Source organism: Nyctibius grandis, chromosome 6 (genome assembly GCF_013368605.1).
Source record: "Nyctibius grandis isolate bNycGra1 chromosome 6, bNycGra1.pri, whole genome shotgun sequence".
Classification (NCBI taxonomy): Eukaryota; Metazoa; Chordata; class Aves; order Nyctibiiformes; family Nyctibiidae; genus Nyctibius; species Nyctibius grandis.
The window spans coordinates 27,350,022-27,375,161 of record NC_090663.1 but is presented as its reverse complement, the minus strand read 5'-3'; the positions used below and the strand labels follow the sequence as shown (position 1 = coordinate 27,375,161).

The 25,140-nt window shown below is 38.1% G+C and overlaps 1 protein-coding gene across 1 annotated transcript in view; it reads right to left on the bottom strand.

The window, feature by feature from the left end:
* Positions 1-6,678: 6,678 nt before the first annotated feature.
* UBE2K (ubiquitin conjugating enzyme E2 K) overlaps positions 6,679-25,140 on the bottom strand; it is a 42,705-nt gene continuing 24,243 nt past the window's right edge. The window contains 6 exon segments of the mRNA XM_068403557.1: positions 6,679-6,950; positions 7,254-7,342; positions 7,345-7,381; positions 11,000-11,099; positions 20,659-20,741; positions 23,315-23,373. Coding sequence (XP_068259658.1) covers positions 6,876-6,950; positions 7,254-7,342; positions 7,345-7,381; positions 11,000-11,099; positions 20,659-20,741; positions 23,315-23,373 — 443 coding nt within the window. The 3' untranslated portion in view covers positions 6,679-6,875.

The following is a 25,140-nucleotide window of genomic DNA, read 5'->3' as shown; positions in this document are numbered from 1 at the left end:
CTCACGCCCAACTCTCCACTTGGGCAGTGGGTAGATGTTTAAAATGGGGACAGCCGACTTTGCCCTGGAAGAAGCAAGTGCTGTTCCCTTGATCCCATCACACAGCTCGGCTGCAGGGAACTTCCTAAACCTCTCCGACAGGATCAGCAAGAGCCTTGACTACTTGCTGCCTATCATGTTCTTAAACTACTAGCTGTAAGAAGAGCTGTTTTGGAAAAGATGCAAGAAGGGAAGAGACCAGCGCAGGGAAAGCAAGGTGTGCGCTGTGGATGGTGCCTTCTCCCACCCACCATAAGAGCAAGAGCCATGAGCCCATGCCCTGCACCACACCTGTAAGCAAGGCAGCTGTATGCCGAGGACTGTGGTTGCTGAAGGGTCTGGTGGCTCAGATAACATCAGCACAAAACAGCTTCCCTCACGCCGTCCCCCCAGCAACACCAGACTCATTTTTGCCTCACCATGCAAGCCGATTACCCTTTATTTTATACCAGGCTGTCACAAATCCACCTAAAGACTTTGTTTTTCAACACAAAGCAGCCACTAAGTGAAGCAATGTAATTTATTTGACATTATACCAGACATTGATGCTCCAGACTTGACCTTAAATCAATTTAAAATCATGGATTTGCTGTATTGGCAGTATTGGAGTTACCTGCCTGAGAGCTAAATGTGTCAGTATTACAGCTATCGCCACAGAAAATTAAGCACAGGAAGAGTCGAGTTAGGAAGCACCATCAGTCCACTCCAACTGCAAACTCACTTCCAGTTGTGGGGTGCTGGAAGAAACGACAAGGCTGTAGGACAACTTTGCAAGTACGTCAGTATACAGCTGCTCTCAGTTACTCATGCCATAGCAGTCTCTAACTACCAGAGCAAGGGAATATGGATGGGTTTCTAAATTTTTCTAAATTAATAGGCAGGCTAAGAGGAGATGCCCTCACCTGCAGCAGAGGGGCTGGGCAGTGCTCCCTCTCCCTCTCAATGAATGAGGTACCACAATACAACATAGCTCCTGATGACAGCAAATTAAAACAAACAAAAAAATCCCCCTTACACCGCTGTTTTAACACCCTAAGACTGTGCAGCACTATCACACCAGGCAGAGCCCGCCTGGAAACCTGCAAAACCTGCCCCAGGACACACACACCCCTGAGGATGGGATGTAGATCTGAAACAGCATTACAACCAGCATCACAGCTCAGCTCCCTGCTCACAGCTTCAGCTGGGCACACACTGTCTTTCCAACTGCTTTACTCCATCTAACAAATGCTGACTGACTCACGCCAAAAAAGTGAATAGTATGTACTGGTGGCAAACAAATCCATAGTTGCCCTCTCTGCCAGATTTTTCCTACAGCTGAGAAGCAGGGCAGCGTTAGTACAGAACAGGCCACCACCTCCCCAGGTAAGAGCTGACCATAGTTTATATAAAGTATGTAGTTTAAAATCCACAAAGATGAGATGAGCATGAGTGGTGCCAGAAAACTCAAAGAAAACTTTTCCCTCAGCAGGTTACCAACCTTATTTCTTCAGACACAGCCTTGGAAATGAGACACGAGGTGGTGTATACGCACACATATTTCTTAGGCTATCACATGAGGCAGTCCTAGCTGCAATAACGCACGCTTTCATTACACAGCTTATATTTACAACAATTTTCTTCAAAAATTTTTGATGTGCACCATTAAATTGATCATCCCTTTCTCTCTCGTGACTGACACGGAGGCAGTACACCCTGTCATCGCAGAACAATCTGAATTACCAGAAATAAAATGAAAACTGTTTTCAGGGAAACATGCATTTATTGTTAAGCATTCCCAGTGAAAATCAACATCTTTTAAAATGTGTGTTTATTAAAAAATCATTTGTGTACAAAAGTGTTTGTGTAGTTTTTATTTTCAAGACAAAAAACACTGATGCTGCATTCCAGCCCACCCGCTCCTCCTGTACAGGAAGTCTGATGCTCAGGAACCAACCTCCTGCAATATTTTTTATTGGTAAATGTTTTTTTTTTTAATTAGAAAAGTCAGAATTTAGGATGGAAAAGGTAAGTGAAAAGCAGGGCTCTTCAACAGTTGACATCAGCATTTGTATGATGGCAGCCTCCTTCAGACACCACAACAGAGCACCAGCAGTTGCCGCAAATCGTAAAATGGACAAGTACAGCATTTTCACAGTACATTTCCTCGTCTGTCGAGTCATGTGTCTTAACTTACATTATCGACGAATGGCTCAGCACCGTAAGCAATTGGCTAGCTATTCTGATGCCTACAAAGCAGGTAACAGCAGAGAAGGAACATCACATCACAGTACACTGCAAATGATTTGCAAGAGTTTGTCCAGTGAAAACGAATCTGAAAAGTCAAGTTGCTACCTACAGAGCGCTGCAGCCAGATAACCAAGCAAGAAGCAAAATGCATTAAGGACAGCTGGTCTGGTGAATCTAATGATGACTCGGCTGAGGACACTAACACCATGAACAGGAAAAGCAAGCTACATGATTTACTGATGGGTTTAGAATAGATCAGAGAACTATCAAGAAAGAAGTGGTTGTCCCTTTGCCTAGCCATAGGAAAAAGCTGTGCCTGGAAAATGAGGATGATAACAGTGCAAACACCTACGTGGTCTTCCCAGAAAAAGCTTTAGGCACCCCACGAGCATCTTTACTTTCATGGTTTAGTTCTGTGACACAACAGGTGGCACGATGAAATGCGCTTTCACTATCTACTGTTGAGTCAATTGCTCATCAAAACCATACAAAACCGGCCACCTGATCACACATCAGTGGGCACGCTCATCAAGATGCTTCTCATCAACTCTGTCAACAAAACATAGCAGGAGAGGACACCTCATCTTCTCGTTGCATCTGCTCATAAGCAGACATTAAGCAAAACTTAACTGCCGCTGCTAAGTTATTTAACGTTTCCTGCTTTGGGCAAGCCTCCAAGTCCAAGCTCGCTTTTGTCGGTATTTAGGAAGGAAACAAGGGACACGCACCCCGTTAGGTTTCCCCTTGCGCCGAAAATGGAACACTTCACCTCTGCAGTGTCTGACCAATGCACCAAACAAGAGCTCTTGCTTGAAACGGTGTTTTGATTTTTCCCTTCCCCAATTAAATAAGCAATCCATATGCTCTTAAGTGTTAGTCTGATTCACAGCTGTTAAGCTTAAATTTGCATAGTTTAAACGTTTCTGTTACCCACACCATGTAATGCAAGCTTCTTTCTGGCTATTTAATTCCTCCTTTCAGACAACAACAAAAAAAGATCCTATATTCCTTACATCAGTGTTCCAATAGTAATTTACTTGGAAAACAGTTAAATACAATGATAATTTTAAAAAACCAAGACATATTCCTACACCGTTAGTACCTAGTTGCTTGGATAAATACTACTGAACCAATTATAGTCAAGGCCCCACGTACTCTGTGGCAAGCTTTGGGGAAAAAAAAAAGTTTGGAATATGCAGAATGAATAGCACTAAGTGCTGCGCCTTTCCCGAAGGATATGTTCCTAAGTTTTTGTCTCCAAAATGTTACCAGTTTGTCATACTGAGAACACAGCTTGTTCGCAGAAGCAACAGGAGGAAGCTGTGAATTTGGCAAGTGGGGGTGGGATACAGTCAGGGCTTTTGGCACTCATGGCAAAACGGGGGCTTTTGGCAACAGGAAAGGGCATTTCTCTACCTTTGCACAAAGCTGCAGTTTACTTTTTGAGGAACTGGATGAGAAAGGAGTTCTTGTTCCCCACCAACAAAACAAACAAGGGATAAACCACTTTGCTCAATGTATGTTAGAATGTTCAGCAGTGAAATCCGATGGATGCTCTGGCAATCAGCAAGTGTCATTACCAACACCTTGTTTAGAAAAATGGGGCCCTTTAGACTTCAAAACTACTGTTTCAAGCCGTCGTCTTACATGATAGAGGAAGACAACGCAGGATTTGTACTTAGAAAGCAACTGTACTCATGTTTTACGTTCTTGTTGTAAGAAAGTGGTAAATGTGCAGCCTGAGTCCGCAGCTGGTGTGGACTGCATGGCAACTCGACGTCTGTGAATGCACAGGGCCCTGAATATAGAGGTGTTCAGTCACACAGAACTACCATTTTGTATGTACAAACTCACAATGATAAACTGAACACTAACAGCAAAATTCCTAGGGCTCAGCCCCAGCTGCAGTTAAACTAACCTCGTACAACATTATCCCTATATTCAACTCTGATAATTACCAAGAATACAAAAACATTCCTTATAAAGGACTCGCATGTCAAAATTCAGAGGGACTTCAGACCACAGACGTCTCCTTAATGCTGGGTCATGTTCCCTTCCCAGCTCACTTCTCGAGAAGCTCCCCTCCTGCCAGCACCTGAGCTAGTATCAAGGTATCTTTGCTACCAAGCACATGCATGGAGGGCAAAAAACAGTATCCAACATGTATAAGTAAGGGGAAAGGGGAAGTTGAGTGCTTTGCAGTAGAGAAGAAAATGAGGTAACTTCATCAGAGAAGTAACACACATAGCAGGGCATTGTTTCAGAGGTGACCCTGCTCACCTAAGAACCATCTCCTCTTTTCTCCCCACCCCCTCCTGTCCCTGGCTTCCTTTATCCCCTTTACATACTGTTGGAAAAACCTGCTGTTCTTAGGAGACTAACCTTACCAAAAGACATGTTCAGAAGCCTGTAACTGAGAAGTTTTATGTCCCCGACCATGATTTCCAAGTTCTTTCTTTTGATAAATAGCAGTGAAGAACAAGGGAAAGTAGTCAGCAATTCATAATTACCGCCAGGGTAAAAAAAAAAAGGTGTTGATGTAATCAAGAAGTTCTCACCCTGCATAACAGAAACGACAGCAACTTGAGATTAACACAAGCGGCACGTTGCCATAGTTTCCTACCGTTCCTGGTTTTCACCTAGCAAAACCAGCTGAACAGTAGCAGCTTCTTGTTAAAAAAATAAATAAATATAAGGAAAGACAAAACAACTCATTTCCTTTGGCATCATTGCAAATGACTTACACTAACTCAAGAAAACTGATCACTGACTACACCTTAAAAAGCAGTAAATATAAAGACTAAGCAAATGCATTTAGTATTGCACTGATATGAGTTCAAAGTATTTACTGTCTGTGCCCTGAAATATTTTAAGTTTGGACACATCAGACAGAGCAGTACAGGGATCATCCCTGAACTAGCTAGGTCTCTACAGCTCTATTTTCTGGTTCTGTTCCCCTACCACTACGCTTCAGATATTTAACAGTTACAATAATGATCCTGATTTCCTCTAGTATGATTTATAAACAGACTATGAAGTGTGAAACTATTTCAACTTGTACTTCATAGCTCCAGAAAAACCCCAAACATATTTCCCCACCCCATTAATCCACAGTTTAGGAGAAAAAAAAAAGTGTCATGGAAAAGATGACTTATACAGTACTCTATTATCCACAATCCCCACTCTCTAGTCTCAGGATTTCTCTGAACTTCCTTGTCAGATATATTCTCAAAAGTTAGCATCATATTCACAAAGACACTACAGCTCTCTTTAAATAGATGTACGAGTGTTTGAAGTTGCAAAACTAATAATTTTCAAGCTTCTGCACTCAGGATGAAATGTCATTTTAATACGAATAAAAAGACTGACTGTATGTACAAGCCAAGATAAGATTTCAGTTCTCGTTTATCAGAAACATCAATCCAAAAGAAAGCTAAATTGAGAACACACTTCTACTTCTATGTGCATTTGAAGTATGTACAGTAAAAACACCAACACAGCCTCCATGTGTCAACTAGAGAAAAACGCAGCAAGGATCAATTTTAAAGTACCTGGTAAGCAACCCTTAAATTGAAGCTCAAAATAAAGCTAGAAAACCACTGCAAAAAAACAGCTGATTGCATCATATCAAGTACTCAAAGAAAAATTTTTTTAATTCTCAGTATGCTAGAGAATTAGCTTTTTCCTCCTTCAAACCCAGTGAAATACTAACCAGAATGTACTGAAGAACATTTTATATCTATTTAAGACAAAAAAAAAAGGAAAGAAAACCAGTTCCATCTTTTTGTGCTATATCAAGGGATACTCCTTATGAGATTGTGTAGAAAACATGATGGATGAAAATCATTACTGAGAATTCAAAATCTGTTTTTTAAAGGGAAGCCTAGACTACTGTAAATGGCACACATAATGCCCACAGATGATGGACCATAATCTAGTGGGGATTTTCAGCTGCATGATGGAAGGGAGAGGAGAATCAGGTTTCCCAATTAATAAGCTAGAAAGAAACCGGTTCTGAATAGGTCACCACTTGGAACTTTGGGTAAGTCTTGAAAGTCTTTCAGGAAAAAAGTTACAAGAACACTCAAGTATTTCAACAGTGCTCTCCTCAGCGACCCTACCTAATATGTCTATTAAGTACAAGCATGCAAATATAGGTCAATCCACAGGCACATAGGGTCCATGTTAAAAACAGTAAGATAGCTGTGATGAGCGGCACCAATAATTTTGATGACTAACACTCAAAAGTGTTGCTTTCTGAATTACTAAATCAAAATCCTGAAGCAAGTTCCTGCTAGTCTTCGTCACACTGCTAAACACTAAAGTAGGCATGTTTTTCCCCCATTATTTTAGCTGAGCTCAAAGAATTTTTACAATATTTAGTAAGAAAAAAAATTAAAGTATTTCCCCTTTTTAAATTTACACAGACGTTTAATCAGCTTTATTTACAGAGCAGTTTTTTCAGTCTCCAATAGTGCCTAGATAGCATCATCAGGCAAGAGTGCCAGTTTTAAAAGAGAATCTAAATAGAATCCTAAAAATAACAGATGGTGATGCTCCTCCAGAAGGGGCAAGCTGGACTATTGAAGCAGCTCCCTCTACATGGCTCAGTTACTCAGGAGTAATTCTGTTGCAGTCTCTACATCCCATGATTTTGAAGACAAGGCCACTATTACTGCATTCTGCAACGAGAAAACAAAAGCTCAGAGATTAATCAGAACACGTTAGTTTACCATTTGTTAAATCCTAACTAATAATTTACAGAAAAATTGTTTCAAAAAAGGCAGAGGCAGCTCACAAGATTTACCAATAACATAGCATTTTAGAACTCCGATTCTTAAAAATAATTAGCAAAACAGAATGATTACACCTACAAAAGATCACGGATGTAGCCAGTCTACTGTAGTATAATAATGACTCCCTGTATCTATATACATATACTTGCCCTGCCCCTACTGAAAAATATTTAAGTTATATATACTTACCCTATCAAAGCCCATAGCACAAAGGTTTTCTATTTTTTTGGTGTATTCTGGACTAGAAACTGGTGCTCCAGCATACACATGTGCCCAAGTCGAGCTGTCTGTTTAAACATTTCTGGATTTTGTTTGTACTACACAAAAGAGAGAGAGGGGAGAAGGGGAAAGTTAAATCAACTCAGCAATCCAACGAAAAAGCAAGATGATATGGCAGATTCCAATCCATCATTCTTTTCACAATACATTCAACAGTGTTTCACACTGATCATACTGCTATTTTTGAAATGAAATTTGGAGGTGAGGATTACACAGAGTACACTTATGCAAGCATTTGATTTAATGTGTTTGCTTTTAGGTTAAATTACACACTGTAGGTATTTTATGTGTACAATCAGGTACTGCTCTCAATTGCACTGATCAAAAGTAAAGTAGCTATATTTAGTATAGCTACTGAAAATTTATATTCACTGTGGCAGAGCACAAATTATCCCTATGTTAACATCTCCTGCATGTACGTACTGCATACTACTGTTACGTATTTCTCTAATCACTTAAAAATATGCCTGGTTTTATATACCACAAGTAGGTCTGCAGTTTCTCAGTCAGGGCTGACATTTTACTACCAGGCTTCCTCCCTGAGAATAAGGGATATTGATAGTATATGAGACAAAAGAAGAGCTGAAAAATGGGTGAGCATGTGCAAAAATCTAGGAAGCTATGACTCTTTTCATGCAAGCTATTATTTACCAGAAAAAATCCTGCAGAGTATGTAAATATTATTTTGCACCAATCTCGTCACTAAGTTTTCTAATAAACGATAGAATGGGCCTTATCACAGAGAGTTTTCAGCCTGCGCCAAGCACTCACAAGCCAAGAAAGTGGGTCATGGGTCATAAACTGTACTCAGAAAGCAAGATGAGTTTCCTATTTTAGCAACTTTTGTATGTATATCAAGTTATAAGTTTTTTTTGTATTTAAAAAGAAAAAAAAGACTTTTTTCCCTTAATCATTACACTGAAAAAAAAGTAGGTATTCCCATCTAGATATATAATAAATTTTAGCACTGAATAGTAAGACATTGGGAAATATATTATTAAAATATTTAGATACATTTTGAAGTCAGAAACATAGCTGATTATCATTCTAAGCATTTTATTCATACATTAAAACAATCATTAAATCTATAAAGCACTGTCAAAGTGAACACAATACCTTTCACTGCTGTTCATTTACCTCTCTGACAGCAACACACACCAGCTACACTGCACTGTCTGCTTTGTGCACCTCCCACTAATTCTGCTACACATGAAGTATTTGTATATTTACCATCTGATTATTTAATGGCATAAAACAAACATGAGAACACAATCTATTGCTGGAAATAACTCACTGTGTTAATAAATACAGTGGTCTGTAATAAATTTCTTTGGTTGTAATGACTAGAAAAGAGGAAGGATTAGAGTTTTAGCATTCAGTACCACCCTGAAGTATTATATTCTTCTGCTCTTCCCTCATTTTTTTTTTTATATTTTTGAGAACACTGCCAAGCCTAGAAAGCAACTAGCTGAAGTGCAAAGGATTAGTCATAACTGCATTACTGCATTTTATTCAGAAGTAGCTTTCAGCGTTCTTGAAATAAAATTCCTTTATTTAGGTATCTGTAAATAATCTAGTTTCTCACTGAATTAGAGAAAAAGCCTAAAGGCACCTTTTACTAATGTCTCTATACCAGGAATCTAAGGCAGTTAATGCTGCTGTACTTAAAAAAACAGCAACTAGTTGAAGTAGTTTTGACACTATACAGCTGGTGTCTGAAAATACTTGACATTATTCAAAACAGAGTTCTCCCTGTGTTCTCCCTGGGATCCAGCTCAGAGCTTGTAGGACACTGCCATTTACCTGAAACAGCTTAGTAGACTAACACATAGTTTAGTAAATTAACATAATGAAAAATGAGCGTGGTGGATAACTAATTCCTTCTGAATTTTTTGTTTTTGGAAAAAAAAAAACACCACCCAAACTAATAAAAGACACCACCACCAAATAAAACATATGAAGGAACTGGGTGTTTACCATCACATCTCTCAAAAGATGTTATAATTGCTTTCTACTTAAATACACATGCTTGTAACTCAAGGCCAAATCCCAGTATAGTTTTTCATGCAGGTATTTGCAAGTCAAGAGGAGAAACTGAAATCCTCCCTGCATCAGCCATGCCACACTCCCACTGGACACATCCCCACAAGCACGTGAGAGGCAGCCTGGAAAATTGCTTTTCAGAATCTAAAGAAGTTTCATGAAGTTTTTTGCCTGAGAAACACTCTTTCCAGCTCATGTGCTTCCACAAGACTGTTAATGATTCCCCCACAAAAACTCTTACCATCAGGGCCAGAATGGGAAACGCTATTCTTGTTCTTTGTAAAAAAGGAAAACAGTCGTTTTGTTTAATAAAAGAGAGAGTGTGACAGCAAGGCACACATCCGGCAAGAAAAACCAGAGGCAGAGATGTGCCTGTGGCCTTGCTGGCCTTTGCAACAATTCTCCCTGTCGTAGAGCAATTCAGTCTGACAGAACTGTGCGGGGACATTTGTTTCAGAGCAGCCTTACAGTACTGCAGAATCCACACAAGCAAGGCTCCTGTACTGCTGAGTATAGTAGGAGCAAATGGCTCTTCCCCACCCAGTGGGGCAAGGGGCTACCTCTGATCTCCATGTTTCCCTCCACATCCCTGACAGGTTTGATAAACTGGGAATCCATCATCCTACACAGATTTTCAGAGGGAAGTAGTGTACAGTTTTGTCACCCTGTCCTGGAGGGTCTTGAGACTTACAGGAGATATAGATGAGATGCTGGAAGAACCTTCTACTTCCTTTGTTCTTTTGTTACTGAAATATACCCTTAACCACCAGTCAGCGGGGAAAGCCAGGCCCTTCTCTTTCTCTCTCTCTCCAGAGTAAAAAGGAAAACAGCATGCACATACTTGGGACTTTGTTGAAAACAGTCAGGCTATTAAGTTGTGGAACGACTGTTCCTATCTTTCATGAACACTTTAAATAGAACAATGTCAGTCCTGGTATGGCATAAGATCCAATTGAAATTTTATTGTTATTACTTTTTATAAGTTACTGCTGTTGTCCGAAAAGTAACAAACCCTGTTGATTACAGAATTCTACTCATACCAATTCAGCCAGTGACTAAAATAGTTTATCCCAAGTACTTGCAAAGGTAAAATACATAGGATGCTTCATTCAGATAAATTGCCTCTCAGGATTAAATACAACAGCAATTAATCTAAAGTCACTATTCATAAAATTTTGACATTAAACAAATACAATGCTCAATAATATTCATATTAACATGGAAGAGGAGCTACATACCAAGCCAAATCCAATGAACACCATCAAGTTAAAACTAATTTTAAACCAATACAACATCATTTTTCTTATACTAGAAGCCTTAGATTTTAAAAGGCAAGCTATACTGGGATTCATTTTACTATGCTGTTATCTCCTGACATTTCTGACAAGCTAAATAAGGAACAAAACTAACAAAATAAATCTCCTGGCACTGTAAAATAACTGCTACTTACTCTGGAATCCAAAGAGAGCACAAAACACTGTAGTAACTCACACTTACTATAAGGCAATTTTCCAATAAATTCTTTAAAATCCTTATCTCCCTCACAGTTTGGGACCTAATCTGAATTAGCAAAGGTTACAGAAGTGTTACAAATTCACAGCCAACTATCTTACCTGGTTTGCCACTACTGCATCTTGTGGATCATCTGGTTCTGCAGCTGCCAACAATGCTTGCAGTGATAACAACACTGTTCTTAGAGTCATTGCTGCTGCCCTAAAATTAAAAATTTGAAAATGACTTTACCAAATCCCATGCTGTACTCACCTTTGCTGCTGTACTACCATCATAGAAGACATAAGAGTACAAGTACAGATTCTAAGTCTAAGAATTGTAATTTTAAACTGCTGCAGTTTATATGTATTAGAATACAATTCAATATATGTATGTAAATAGGGGTTTATATGTAGACTTTCTTATTAACAATGCTTTCTCAGATTTTGGAAAATACGGTCCTTGACCTACACATTTAACCATGCTCACTTAACAGAATTCATTTCATCCGGGTAAAAAAAAAAGCGCCAATTTGAAGTTTGTGTCATCCTTCCTTACTACCAGTAAGAGCACCCTGCGTAAGGTCTAGGTACTGAACTGGTAGCCCATGTGTGCTCCCTCTGCTGGTACCCTTCATGGCAAAATAGCATATACAGAAATAGTGACCTGTATTTTAAATACTTGTAACAGATAAGGACTTTCATACAGTAGATATCTTTTGCATTATATCAGTTTTAACATGACATTTTTCAATAAAATTTAACAATTTACATAGTGAATTACTACTATAATAATAAAAAGGTTTGGCTATTACAGAATATGTAATTGAAAATATTATCTTGGCTTCCCCTCATTTCAACCTGACATTGATGGTCAGAAGCAGGAAAACATTCTATAGTCATGATAGTGCTGTGAAGGCGCTCTTTTGCCCCTGTGAAAGAACCCTGTTGAAGGTAGCATAGTTCTAGAGTCAGAACTTCCAAGGTTCTAAGTTCTCATCATTTATCTTGATATCAAAGCATACTTAGAATAAGAGACTTCAATAATTTAGTACAGGAAAACCAAGTATGTTCATAAAAGCCAATAAACACTCTGAAAAGTAGAAGTATGAAATTGTTACACACTGTAAATCTGGAAAGTTGTAACATTTTAAATATACAATTTAATTAGATTTTTATCATGGATACCATCTCTGATCTACCATTTCAGCTGGCACACACTGGAAACCAAATAAGGACCCCACAGAATCTGTGAAAGTTCAGTACTTCAGCTGATTTGAAGAGTTAAGTAGAATCTTAATTGTTGTGGCAGGGGCACAGACAGTTGTTCAAAGCCAATACACAAACCTGCTTACTCTCCTTAAGTACTAGTATGAAGGTAAGAGGGGAATACGTGACATCTTAGATTTGAGCAAAATGGTTATAGCACATGAAATGCCAGAGAAAAGTTGTGAAACACACATCCAATTTCTTACAGACAAACTGTTCAATTTTCAATCAACAGAAAACAGTTTATTCAGAAGACTGGAAGTAAATGCAGAGAGTCTGTCAGGGCGGGTGGGGGGAAGAGTTCGACCCGATGGTCCAGATACAAATGAAACAGTTTGCAAGTCTGTTTCCAGTCTCAGATTTCAGAAATGTATTTTCCAGTACCGAGGCACCGTACTGAGGTACTCTAGCAGAGTATACTGATGAACAGAGAACAGATGCTGGTAAAATGTCAGCAGTACATTTGCGACACCCAAATATTATATTCCTAGATGCTTACATTTACAGCTTTCCTGCTATGTCACTAACCATTCAAATATGGCATTCTTCCCTAATTGTTTCTAATTCTAGAAGACTTTTCCTAAAAACCTACTTTTTTTTGGCTTGATAATCATCACTGAGCTTTCACAGTGCAATGTTCTACATCAAAACACAAGTGAGAAACATCCCAAGTAACAGTGATTTTAATTAGCACATATTGTCTCATTCCAACTGCCACATCAGCTTGAAGTCCCTCAAGCTGAACTTTGCAGACTTAAATCTTCAAAAACCCTCATGCTTTTAAATCTGAATTCTGTCAAATCACAAAACCTTCACAACATATAATTCTCTTTTTCCAGACCTATTCCTTAGTAACTAAACTTTGTTTTCCAGAATTTCAGATTCTCTTCCAGTTAAATTTAAGTATTTCAGGCTCCAAGCTGAATGCTTCTTCTAAACCAAAGAATGTTTCTTTAAATTACAAAGCTGGGGATTAATTAGCAAGATTATACTTAATCAGATAAAGAACACCTAGTTACTGAAACATATCCTCAGTTCCGTGATGAAAGCCAAGCTAACATAGTAAACTCAAGAGTACAAAGCATCTTGTTTTTCCACACCTAAATCACACACACAAAAACCTCAGTGAAAGAACACAAATATTTTTGCTTTACATGTTTACATGTACCTATGCTATTTTACTCTTATAATTTCCTGTTCTTTGTGATCTCTACTGGTTTATACTCTCTTGAAATTAATCTATTTAATGTACACATTGGTGACGTAATTCACGGTGGTATCTGCCAGTATTAAACGAATGTAACACAACATGTTTACTATTCAGGTGTCACAGAATGTGAAGTCTTTCAGGCCTTACTATGCTCAAAGGGATTTAAGCTTTTTTATTTTTATGCAGTGAACTTCAGGAACTACCACATTCACCACACACGCTGTAAAACCTAAATTCTTTTTCCCAGTTAAGTAATTTTATTATGCTATTGTAGTTTTAAAGATAGATATTTCATGTTAAGTCTATCAACTGTAACTGATACTGTAGTTACTTTCACCAAACAAAAGCTGTTCTGCACTTTCCGTTAGACAAATCCTACTTTAGAGACATCTGAAAATCCTGCCATTACTTAAAGTAGAGAAGATGACACAAAAAGGGTCACAGCCACTTGTGCCACTTTTACACTGTACCTTCTAGGAGTGGAAACCATACCTCGGGAAGCAGGGGGCATTACTAAGGACCCAAGGTGCCATGGACCCCTAGAACACAAGTTCTGTGCTGGCTGCAGCTGTCTCTGGCTTTCAAGACTGCTAGGCCCTTTCAGTCCCTGTTCATCTGTTCGGTTTGTAGATTTTTATACAAAGCATACTGGGACTTGAACTTCTGACATTCCAATTTCAAAATGAGTAATAAAAATAAATACCTCATCCAGTTGGATATACAGATGGCTATATGCTCAGAGAACTCAAACTCTAAAATACTAAGTTTATAGACGTGACTAGTTTAGCTACATATGTAAAAGGTTTAAAAAATGTAGTTTACAACTTATTTTTCAAGTCTCATGTCTCATAATGGCTTTCACATCTCGTGCATAAGATGACAAAGTCTTCATTGGACACAAACATTTAAAGAAGAAGTATCCTTAAATCATAAAAAAAACCTGTTACTAGCTTCAGCTGCTGTTTGCACTAAAAAAGGAAATGAAAGTTTGTGATTAATGGTAAAGAATATTTGATGTATTTCATGTAACTATATATACTCATATAACATTTTCTACCTTTAGGACACCAGTTAGCTTTCCTGGTCAAAGAAAGTAAGAAAAGTCTTGTTATTTTTCTATGTAGTTTAGTCTTAATTTTTCAGACGTAAATTAAGATTCCCAGAAGAAACTGGAGGGACAGCTAAAAATAGATTCTCATTTTCCAAGTACCTTAAAAAGCTCTTCTTCCTTCCCATTACCTTCTTTTGAGAGAACAAAATGAATGTAGATGACTGCCCAGAACTACATTTACAGACACTAGTAAGGCAGGACCTGTTCCTCAGCAAAAGCAATTCTCATCATCAGTTCTGAAGAAAGAAAAATCTATGCTGATTGCAGCACAGAAGTGAAAACCCAACACACACCCCACATGACATCCCCACAAGCTAGAGAAGAACATGCTGCAAAAGAAGTTGTATTTTCCTTAAAATGAACTTCCAGTGGAAAGATACAGGTCTTCTGCATTTTCCAGTGCTCCTCAGGGGTTTATTATTCCAGAATAGAATCCTGAAAAAAGAAAATATTTCCAGGTCTTCTTATACGTGAAGTTTATTTCTAGGTGGGGATTTACGCGCAGTATCTTATGGAGTTCAAGCAATTCCCTTTGGTAACTCAAGCTAGCTGCGTGCTTGGGTTTTAGGGTTTTTCTCCCCTCTTTGCCAAAGGCAAGGTTTTGTATCACTCCTGACAGATTTCTGTCTAACCTGTTCTTAACTAGAGCCTCACAAGTTTCTTGGAAAATCTATTTCAATGCTTCACCATGCTTGATATTCTGCATGCTAAAACAGCTTTCCAGTATTTCACTGTAGGTTGTATTTGCTTAGACCATCATTCTTGTTACTTTACTCTGCATTTTTCATAAGCAGGCAGCTTATATCATGAGCTTCGCAACCCAGCACCCTATTCGCCTTGCACGTGACATTACATTGCCTTTGTCCCATGACATTAGTGGCTCCTGTTTTCTCCTAAAGTTTACAATAACTCTTGACTCCAATTCCCATCCCAAAATGCTGCTTAGCCACCACGTAGGCTTGCAAGTTTGACATGTACAAAATGGGAGAAAAGACCAGTAACATTTTTCAGTGAGCTGCAGAGAGCTCACTACAGGGAAGCACTGTCCCTCTGAGAACTTCAAACTAAAAGCCTCCACTTGAGACATCCTAACCAAAACCCAGGCCTTCTATTGGCATTGCATCTGTTAAACAGCAAGGGAAACCCGGAGAGAATCAAAACAAAGAAAGCTGATATGTATTTTATTCACCTACTTTTTTTTTTTTTTTAATGTAGCATCTTTGGGCATTTCCATTAACAACAAGAGCACCCCTAGTTTGGGTGAATACAGTGATAATACTAAAAAGCACAGCAAGCCAGCTGTGCCCAGCATGCCTGAGGTAAGAAATGTCTTACCTTTCGATGAGCTGAAAGAGTCCTAAGAGGATTATGAAACACTGCCAGTTTTTCTTTTTCTTCTTTATTTTTAAAGGCTAAGTAATTTTCCATTTAGGAAGTTTTTACTTATGTTCTCTACATTCCTCTCCGGAAACAATCTCTCTAGTTACTCTCAGAGGTAACCCAGCAGAACAACAGGAACAGCTGCAGTGAGCAGACTGCTGCTCCACCCTGTCAACCAAACATGGCTACTGGGAACAATTTTTTTAAATTATTTTTTTAAAATAATCTGCAATATTTATTCCATTTGTGAAATAACTAGGCTTGTTAATACAAGAGAAAAGATCTGGGAACGTGTACCAAGAGCTTATGGAATCTGGAAGAAGGGAGGAAATGAATAAGGCCTTTGAGTGGAAGCCCATTGTATAGTCACTATTTACAGGAGAAATACAAGACTGGGCACCCATCGGGGGGAAAAAAAAAAAAAGAGAGAGAAAGAGAGAATAATAGAATAGCTTTGACATAGTGCAGGGGGGAAAGAGACAGTCTTTGCTGAAGAGTTTCCTCAAACAATGTTAATATTCTCTGCATTTTTCTCAAAGCTTTAAAGAGGCTCAGCGCTCCTCAAACACCCTGAACAAAACCCAGCAGTTTTAGATGCCCAAGAAGATAATTACTACAAGCTGGCTGTTGCTTATGTATCTATTAAAATTGTATTATCCCTTACAGTAGTGATTTCTGAATCTCAACTAAAACTGAAGCAGGAATCCTGCAGTACAACCACTATGAAAAAAATATTCTTATTATTCATTTTTATTTCGACTGTCAAAACCGCAACAGCCAAGAGGTTTTTGTAGCCGTACACCCAGCCGCAACACATCCACTTGTTAATCACTGCTCCAGGGATTTACGCAGAACAGCTTTCAAGTAATTTAGTTCTCAGGTTTCAATTAACAGTATTAGGTACATTCTATATTTAAGAATAAAATTTTGAGACAGAATACTAGCTTAGAAGATAAATACAGGCTACAGTAAGTGAAACCACATAACAAAAGTCCTATAAGCTCAGCATACACAGTATTCCTTCTACAAAAATCACATCCCTATTTTAATTCTACCAGCAAACAGTAGCTCTTTTGCAAACAAACTGGCATAACAGGTATTTACAAATCTAAACATGATGAAAATTCACAGCTGCAAAGAATTTCAGCATCAAGTACATACTGTGGAGAAAGAATTTCATTAAACTCATTTAAAAATCATTTAAAGACATTACTTTGTGAACTGATAAAACCTGCCAATATGCAGAACAGTATCTCAACTATGCTCATTAGAATAGAAAATCATTATCATGGGATGGGCGAATAGGGAAGAGACTTTTTTTAACTATACAAAAACATTAAAATCTTTCTATCTGTATTCACCATATATAAACGAGTACTTTATCAGTTTATTAGCTCTTTAAGAAACCCTACTAAGTCCCATAGGCCCAAATTCTGTCCTTCAACTCCCACTGACCTCACTGAAAAACACAGATATGCATTGGAATTTGAGACTTACATCTAAACACAGCAACAAGAGCAGCATTATTGAGTTAAGAGTCAATGAAGTCAAGGAAGTGGCACTTCAGAAACAGAGCTTGTTACTAAAAAGATTTGACAAGAGAGACTGTGGAACTAAATACATTTTCTAGAACAGAGCCATTAGAATATTTCAGAATTGCATCTGTTGCATTTACCTTTGAACACCTGGTGAAATCCATTCAATATTAAATTATCAAGGTTGGGGGCGTGTTGCTTGGGGGTTTTTTGTTCGTTTGCTTTCTAATGAAGCTATCGTTTTATTCAAACCATTGTTCAACCTACACATGCACAAAACTTAAACATGATAATGTGGACATTTCTCAGTTTAAATAGCTAGAACAGCATATACTGAAGAACACTAAACAACTTATTAAACAAATTAACCATTCATATGGCTTAGGAAGTTTTAGGAAGCTACTCAGAAAAAAAGTCTTATCTATCACAATACTGAAATGCTTCAAACAAGATAGGATGGAGGTAGCTACAAGTTTCCTCTTCTCCGAAGGACCAGGGGCTTTGAGAAGTACTTCAATGCTCAAGTGATTTTAATGTATCATTCTATGATTAAAAACCAAACAAAACTTACAAAGAGCACCACTAGAAAATGAAGGGATCACTACATTAAGAATCATTCAAAAAGGGATTATAGTATACAGGAAGCCTCCCCCCCGCCACCACCAAGGTCTGTGAAATTCTTTCCTTAGTGTTTCCAAATGAAGACAGTGTTTCAAAGGAGGAGTTTAACAGTACATAAGTGGCATAATATTTGTGCTCCTGTGCACCACGGTTTCAATATACAGAAGGCAAGTTCTTGTTCCAATACTCCTATTTTGTAGACATCTTGGTGAAGGAAGGTATTAATGTTTTTTTTTCCATCAGGCAGATCTAAGACACAGATGAAGTTATCTGTGCAAGATCTAACTTTCAAAGATTACAAGAACACAAGTCAGATCTCCTCTCCTGTTCTTCCTTTCTGAATCTCAACAGTTTTGACAAAAAAAAAAAGAAAACAAGTTGAAGCTCATTATTTCTTTCTGTTGCCTTTTGGTATTTTATCTTTTTCAGCTTGATCAGCCACTGAATAGGCCAGAAACTTTAATCTGAAAGCTATTAACTGCTTCACTCTTAAAGCAGCAGTTTTGGGATGAGACTGAATTTTGTGAGGCTGTTTCAAGTCACAATGTTTGGCAATGCTGAAAGGCAACAGAAGACCTGTTCCAGGGCTGGATACCAAATGGTGGTCTCCTGAATCCCAGTCCTTTGCTACAGAAGCAAGATCATCCATCCTTCTCCACAGAAAACACAAATTATGGAATATATTAAAGTAATATGAAGACAACAAGAAAATGTTTAAAAAAAGCTGTTAGATGACTTTGTTTTTAATTCAGAATGTGATAAATAAGCATGACTTCTGCTAGGGACTCTTTCCTCAAAGTTTCTAGGGGAAAATGCTAGATAAGTGTCATTTTTGAGGAACATGATGTTTAGGGGCTTCAATATGGAAAGATTAGCCTTGAAGACACTTGTTAAAAGTCACATACCTTGATACTACGAGTAAACCAATTAGTTAGTGCTTAATGGATTTCCAAAAGATGAAAGAAAAAAACAAACCCTGAGCTTAAAAACTCTGGATAAATTCTTCCCAGGAGAGTATGAATGACGCAGGGATGCAGTTCCTTGTTAAGCACCTTTGCTGCTAGAAATAAAGAATTTTTGCCTTCCCATATCCTCACTACTTAAACGTTGTCCTGAGTGAAATAAACCTAGCAGATTTATATGCTCTAGTTCAAATCAGTGAAGTGATCCCCATTAAAAACACCCTCCAAAATTTGTTTTGCCAAAAAACCTAAACGACCCAAGACCAACCAACCAAAGATCAAAAAAAAAATCCCAACACACAAACCAACCAGCCAACCTCATGCCCATTCACTAATCTGGTTTAGAGTAGGAGCTCTCAGAAACTGTACTTGCACAGTTAAAGAGCCATTAATCTCAGTATAATTGTAGGATGGTATGAATAACTAGGTGCAGGTACAAAAGTGCACTGGCTTTACCGATAGAAAAATTATATCATGTACCATGGCACATATGTTGAAAGATTCTACTGCCAGAAAGAATATCAAGTGCTGAGACTGTAAAAAAAAAATATGCAGATCCAGAAATGAAAAAGACAACAGCTTATGATTATTATTTCATTTTAGTAATTTACACTATCCTGTGCCACATGATTTGCATCATCTTCTCACTCTGTAAAAGATTAATACACTGGATGAGTCACCTGCAAGACTTCAACTCAAGCTTTCTGCTGTAGAGTTTTCTCTTTCAAACCCAACTGATGTCCACTTGGCCAACAGCAGTCTTGATGAAGCTGTTGAATTCACAAGTATTTGAAGCTTGTACGGATTAGATATTGATATTAGCTGCTGTGGAATTACAGTTCTATTCTTTTGGGGCAGACATGGAGGAAAATAACAAAGATGAATTCCATTCATGTTAGATATCATGTCTATCATACAACCGGTGCATATGATCTTCAAACCACATGAAATGTAGCACTTGGAAAAACAAATGAACAATGAGTTCCGCTATTACAGTTTGGACACTTACGGGTCTGTTCCACAGATTTTGGCTATTAAAATTTTTTCAGTAACATTAAGTAATCAAAAGTCAGCAACTGACCAGCAACTAAAAGGCAAATGGCTTACAGAGGTACAAATTATAAATATTATCAGTGATAACTGTGAGACAGCATCAGTACGGTCAGTTTCTTCTTCTCCCTTTCCTATTGCTGACCTGTTACGTTTTATACTCCCAGACTCACTTCACACATTGTTTTAGCTTTATCAGAACTAATTTTTGTTTGGAAGTAGAAGTCAAGAATCAGAATGAAGATAAGCACTTGGGTTTTTTCTGCTTACACCTCAGGAGGCTGAAAGGACAAAATTCAGAAGGCAACAGGTAGCATTTGCTAATGGGAAAGAACTAAATAAATAAAAAAAATTAACTCCTACAAAAACACCCAAAACATCAACAACAATGAAATGTTCATCCTAACCCTAACATAAAAGTTTTTGGAAAAGCTCTCTATGCATATAATATCTACTTAGTACTTTCCAAAATTACCACCCAATCATTTCATTTGCATCTTTTCAACTCAAAATACTGAAATATTGTAAGCCTTATGGACATTTCAAATCAGAAATGCAAAGTGAAGAGCAACATTAGCTTTTACCTCCTATCCAGGACCCTGGTATATTTGACTTTGCACATTTAAATCTACATGAAATCTTACCATTGATCTTTCAGAATATCCAAACAAATAGCCCCAGTGACTGAGCTAATATTAGGATGCCATATTTTGGTGATAAACCGCACCTAGAAGACAAGACAATTTTTCAAAACAAAAATGGTTATTAAATGCAGTATATTAAGTAAACATTTTAAATGCAGCATTTCTAATAATATTATAAAGAAATACTAATTTAGGAAATACCAAGCTAAAAACCAGAACTAGGACATGTGATACCAATTATTTCAAGAAGCTTCAAGTTTGCAAGGCCACTTGTTAGACAGAGCCTTGCTTTTCTCAAAAACAGACTACTGCCCATTTGAGGACACCAAACTCATCCCTAACTGCTTTCCCATACACAGTCACGTGTGCACACCCTTGCCATCACACAAAGCCATTTAGAAATATTCTCCAGCAGTACCAGTGGTTTCAACAAAAGCAGATGGTCAAATACAGACTTAAAACTTCCAACATTGTAAATGCTAGAAAGTCCGCTTTTAATAAAACAAAACAAGTTCCTGAACTCTTAATGTAGGCATTGGATCTCACTGTTCAGCTAAGTTGTTGGTAGCCACAGAAGTATTATAAAAATTTCCTTGGTGGATGCTACTACTTCTACAAGCATCCAGTCTCATTACCCATATGCAGAAAGCTCTTCAACAAACCAAAACCTAACTGGATTACAACTATTTTTCTTTGCTGTTGAAAGGATCTAGTCTCAGCATTCATTCATTGATCACGTCCATATTTTTACACTAAAATAAAGTGTATTCATGCTCACAAAGCATGAATAAGATCAGTTTGGTTCTGTTTTTTTTAAAAGACACTGAAAAAGTTAAAAGCAGTATTTTCTTTTAAAAGTCTCAAAATCCAAAGCTGTCCTCTGAAAGGAACATATATATATATACATGCCTTTAGAAATTTCTCCTTTGTTTTCTTCAAACCCCTTATTCTAGGTTGTACTTTAACTGCCTTCTAGTGACTTTGACCTATCTCTGTTTCTCATCTCTACCTCCTTACCCCAAACTCCTGACAAACACTTTATACATAGCACAGATCTTTCAACTTTTGCCCCTGATCTGCAACCAGATCAGTGCAGAGAACACATTATTTGTCAGGCTCTACAGCAAAGACTGTACATACAGGACTATAATAAAAATCAGTGCAATCATGGTGTATAAATAGGCAAGACCATAACAGTTCTACTTTCCAGGACAGAAAATAAGAGATCACGTCAGCTGAGCCACTTATTAACAAGCTCAACTCTCTAAATCACTTTGAGAATGTAAAAGCCATGTAAATACTAGGTAATTTATCACAGTGAATGATGGCTAACAATGGCTGTCAAAGCACATACTGAACAAGATAAAGAAATCTTTCAGATGAAAGGCATGGCCAGACACAAGCAAAAAGGCCTCCAATTCAAGACTACAGACTCCATAATAAGCAGTACTATGCTACAGTGCACTGAGCTTCTTAACAGCTGTCCATAAGCTTTGGAAATGGAAACCAGCAAACCCTAAAGCAGCAATTACACCATGGTCCACAAACCCATCTTTCAGTGTCTACAACCTGTTTCAACTCTCCTTATTTTAGCTCCTGCCAGAACACATGCAGATGAAAGAACTGAAACCAACAGACATTTCATTAAGACTTTCCGTGTCTTTCACGCCAGCCTCAAGGAAGTCATTCAAAGGACGAGAGCCAAGGAGCTACGAGCTACTGGCACCTCTCCCTTCCTCCTCTTCCTAAGTTCCTTCCCAGTATTACATACTAGGGTGAAAATAATCAGGATCTAGGACACGTTCTTAGCTCAAACACACCTTTCAGACAAACTGAAAACCAATCAAGAAGCTGAGTCAGACAACTCGGGAGTCTGCCGATTCATCAGAAACCACTGAAGAGGGGACTAAATCAGGGCACAGGAATATACAGCTGCAGAAGAGTGGGGAGAACACCAGTGAGATTGATCCATTTAGGAGGGAAGTGGAATTACAAATTTAAAGTGCTAGAAAGATACAGCAAAATTGAAAGCGCAACAAGTTGCAAAAAATGTATGAGTGACTTTACCACAGTGATTTCTATTGTCTCTCATCCACGTGCACATGTTTTATGCATTCCTTCAATAGAGTTCCAGTAAAACCATTATATTTCCCTATTTGTTCTTCAAGTCACACAACTGTACACCTCAATATTTAATTACTACTAGATACTTGGTAGGTTAGACTCAAGACTCTACTAAATATAACTTATGGAGCCCAAGAAATTAAAAGAATCAATAATTATCTATTACAGAATTTCTTCAATGATACTGAGGGGGAGGGAAGATAGCCATACTCTCTACATCAAGTAAAACTATGTGAAAACTGTATTTACCTTGCCAAAAAGAAATTACATGAGGATCATAGCAAGGCACAAGCTCTGCCCCGGAATTAGCCAATTTGTACTTTAAGGAATAATCAGTGTGTACTCCTGATTGGATACAGCTATGCATCCTGCATTATCTCTACCTAAAAACAACAGCTCCAATGCCGGTCTAGAGCAGAATAAAAAAAACGCAAGATGTGTACTACAGAGAGACTACACACACAAGTAAATAAATAAGTACTCAAAAACAACTTTAGACAAATTATTTTATCCAAAAAAGTGCTTAGAGTACCTTAGGAGGATTAAATGGATATGTTTCTGGAATTTTTATCTCTAGTTGATACCTTCCACCTGTGAAAGACAAGAACAAGTTAGAAATTAAAAGAATATTACTCAAGCTTTGTCTTTCATGACAATAAAGTTTACGTTTCTGAATGGACATGTTTTCAAGTAATTCAAATTTACTCAGAAGTATTACCTAGAAGATACTTCTAAATTTCGTATATTTTATAAATAAATGCATATAAAGTCAATCAAATAAAGTCGTATTTGCTTATGCAAATCAGAATGTGTATTTCTTAGGTATATTTAAACTGTACATTCTCCCATAGTTTCTCATTTCCAATGTTGTAATTTCCATGCTCAATTTTAGTAACATATACCAAAATATGAACCAAATATCCCCAAACAGATGAAACGATTGGCCATAGGCACATTCAGGCTGAACATGAGGTATTACATTATTTTGACTCTTTTCTGATACCTCATGACAATAAATTTTCTTCAAATTATACAACTGAAATTAACTGTATTTCATTTTAAACCTTCTGGAACTGAAGAACTGAAGTCATTTAAGAAAAGCTCCCATACTTTGGGGGGAAAAAAAAAAAATGAAAGAGGCTCCAATGTTATTTCCACTATGTTCTGCATTACTGTCTGAAGTAGTTACTTCTATTCCAGTTCTGCAAACACTTTGACACAGTAGTACTATTAATATAGCTTGCAGGATTACAGCATGCAATAAAGGGTAGTACAAGCTTGACGGACAGAACCACCTTCTACTGCCCTTTTTGAAACGTTTCTCATGTTTTTCTCCCTGTTACAATACCATTACCTATGTCTATTTCAATGATAGTTTTGTTAACATTCAAGTTTACTATCAATACTTATGTCTTCTGGAGCAATTTCAAACTATCTTTGCCTGCCCACTGAAGACCATTTGCCAGGCAGCAGTTTAATGACAAAAATAACATAGTATAACAAAACATACACACCAATTTAGACATTTAGTTTTTATAGAAACTGAAAGCATTTCTCCTCACTTGCAATTTTTTCCTCATCCTACTGCTGTTCTTTCAGAAAGAAAGACTTTCCCTCCCTCAATATACTTGTTACAATTTACAAATTTCCTTGAATTAAAGTTGAAGTATCTGCAATCCATTTCCTTTGGGATTTCAAGAGTGATTTCATAGAATCATAGAATAGTTTGGGTTGGAAGGGACCTTAAAAATCATCTAGTTCCAACCCCCCTGCCACAAGCAGGAACACCTTTCCACTAGACCAGGTTGCTCAAAGCCTCATCCAACCTGGCCTTAAACACTGCCAGGGAGGGGGCATCCACAACTTCTCTGGGCAACCTGTTCCTGTGTCTCACCACCCTCACAGGAAAGAATTTCTTCCGAATATCTAATCTAAATCTACCCTCTTTCAGTTTAAAACCGTTACCCCTCGTCCTGTCACTACATGCCCTTGTAAAAAGTCCCTCTCCCGCTTTCCTGTAGGCCCCTTCAGGTACTGGAAGGCTGCTATAAGGTCTCCCCAGAGCCTTCTCTTCTCCAGGCTGAACAGCCCCAACTCTCTCAGCCTCTCTTCACAGGAGACGTGCTCCAGCCCTCTGATCATCTTTGTGGCCCTCCTCTGGACTCGTTCCAACAGCTCCATGTCCTTCTTATGTTGGGAGCCCCAGAGCTCAACGCAGTACTCCAGGTGGGGTCTCACGAGAGCAGAGTAAAGGGGCAGAATCACCTCCCTTGACCTGCTGGCCACGCTGCTTTTGATGCAGCCCAGGATACGATTGGCCTTCTGGGCTGCAAGTGCACATTGCTGGCTCATGTTGAG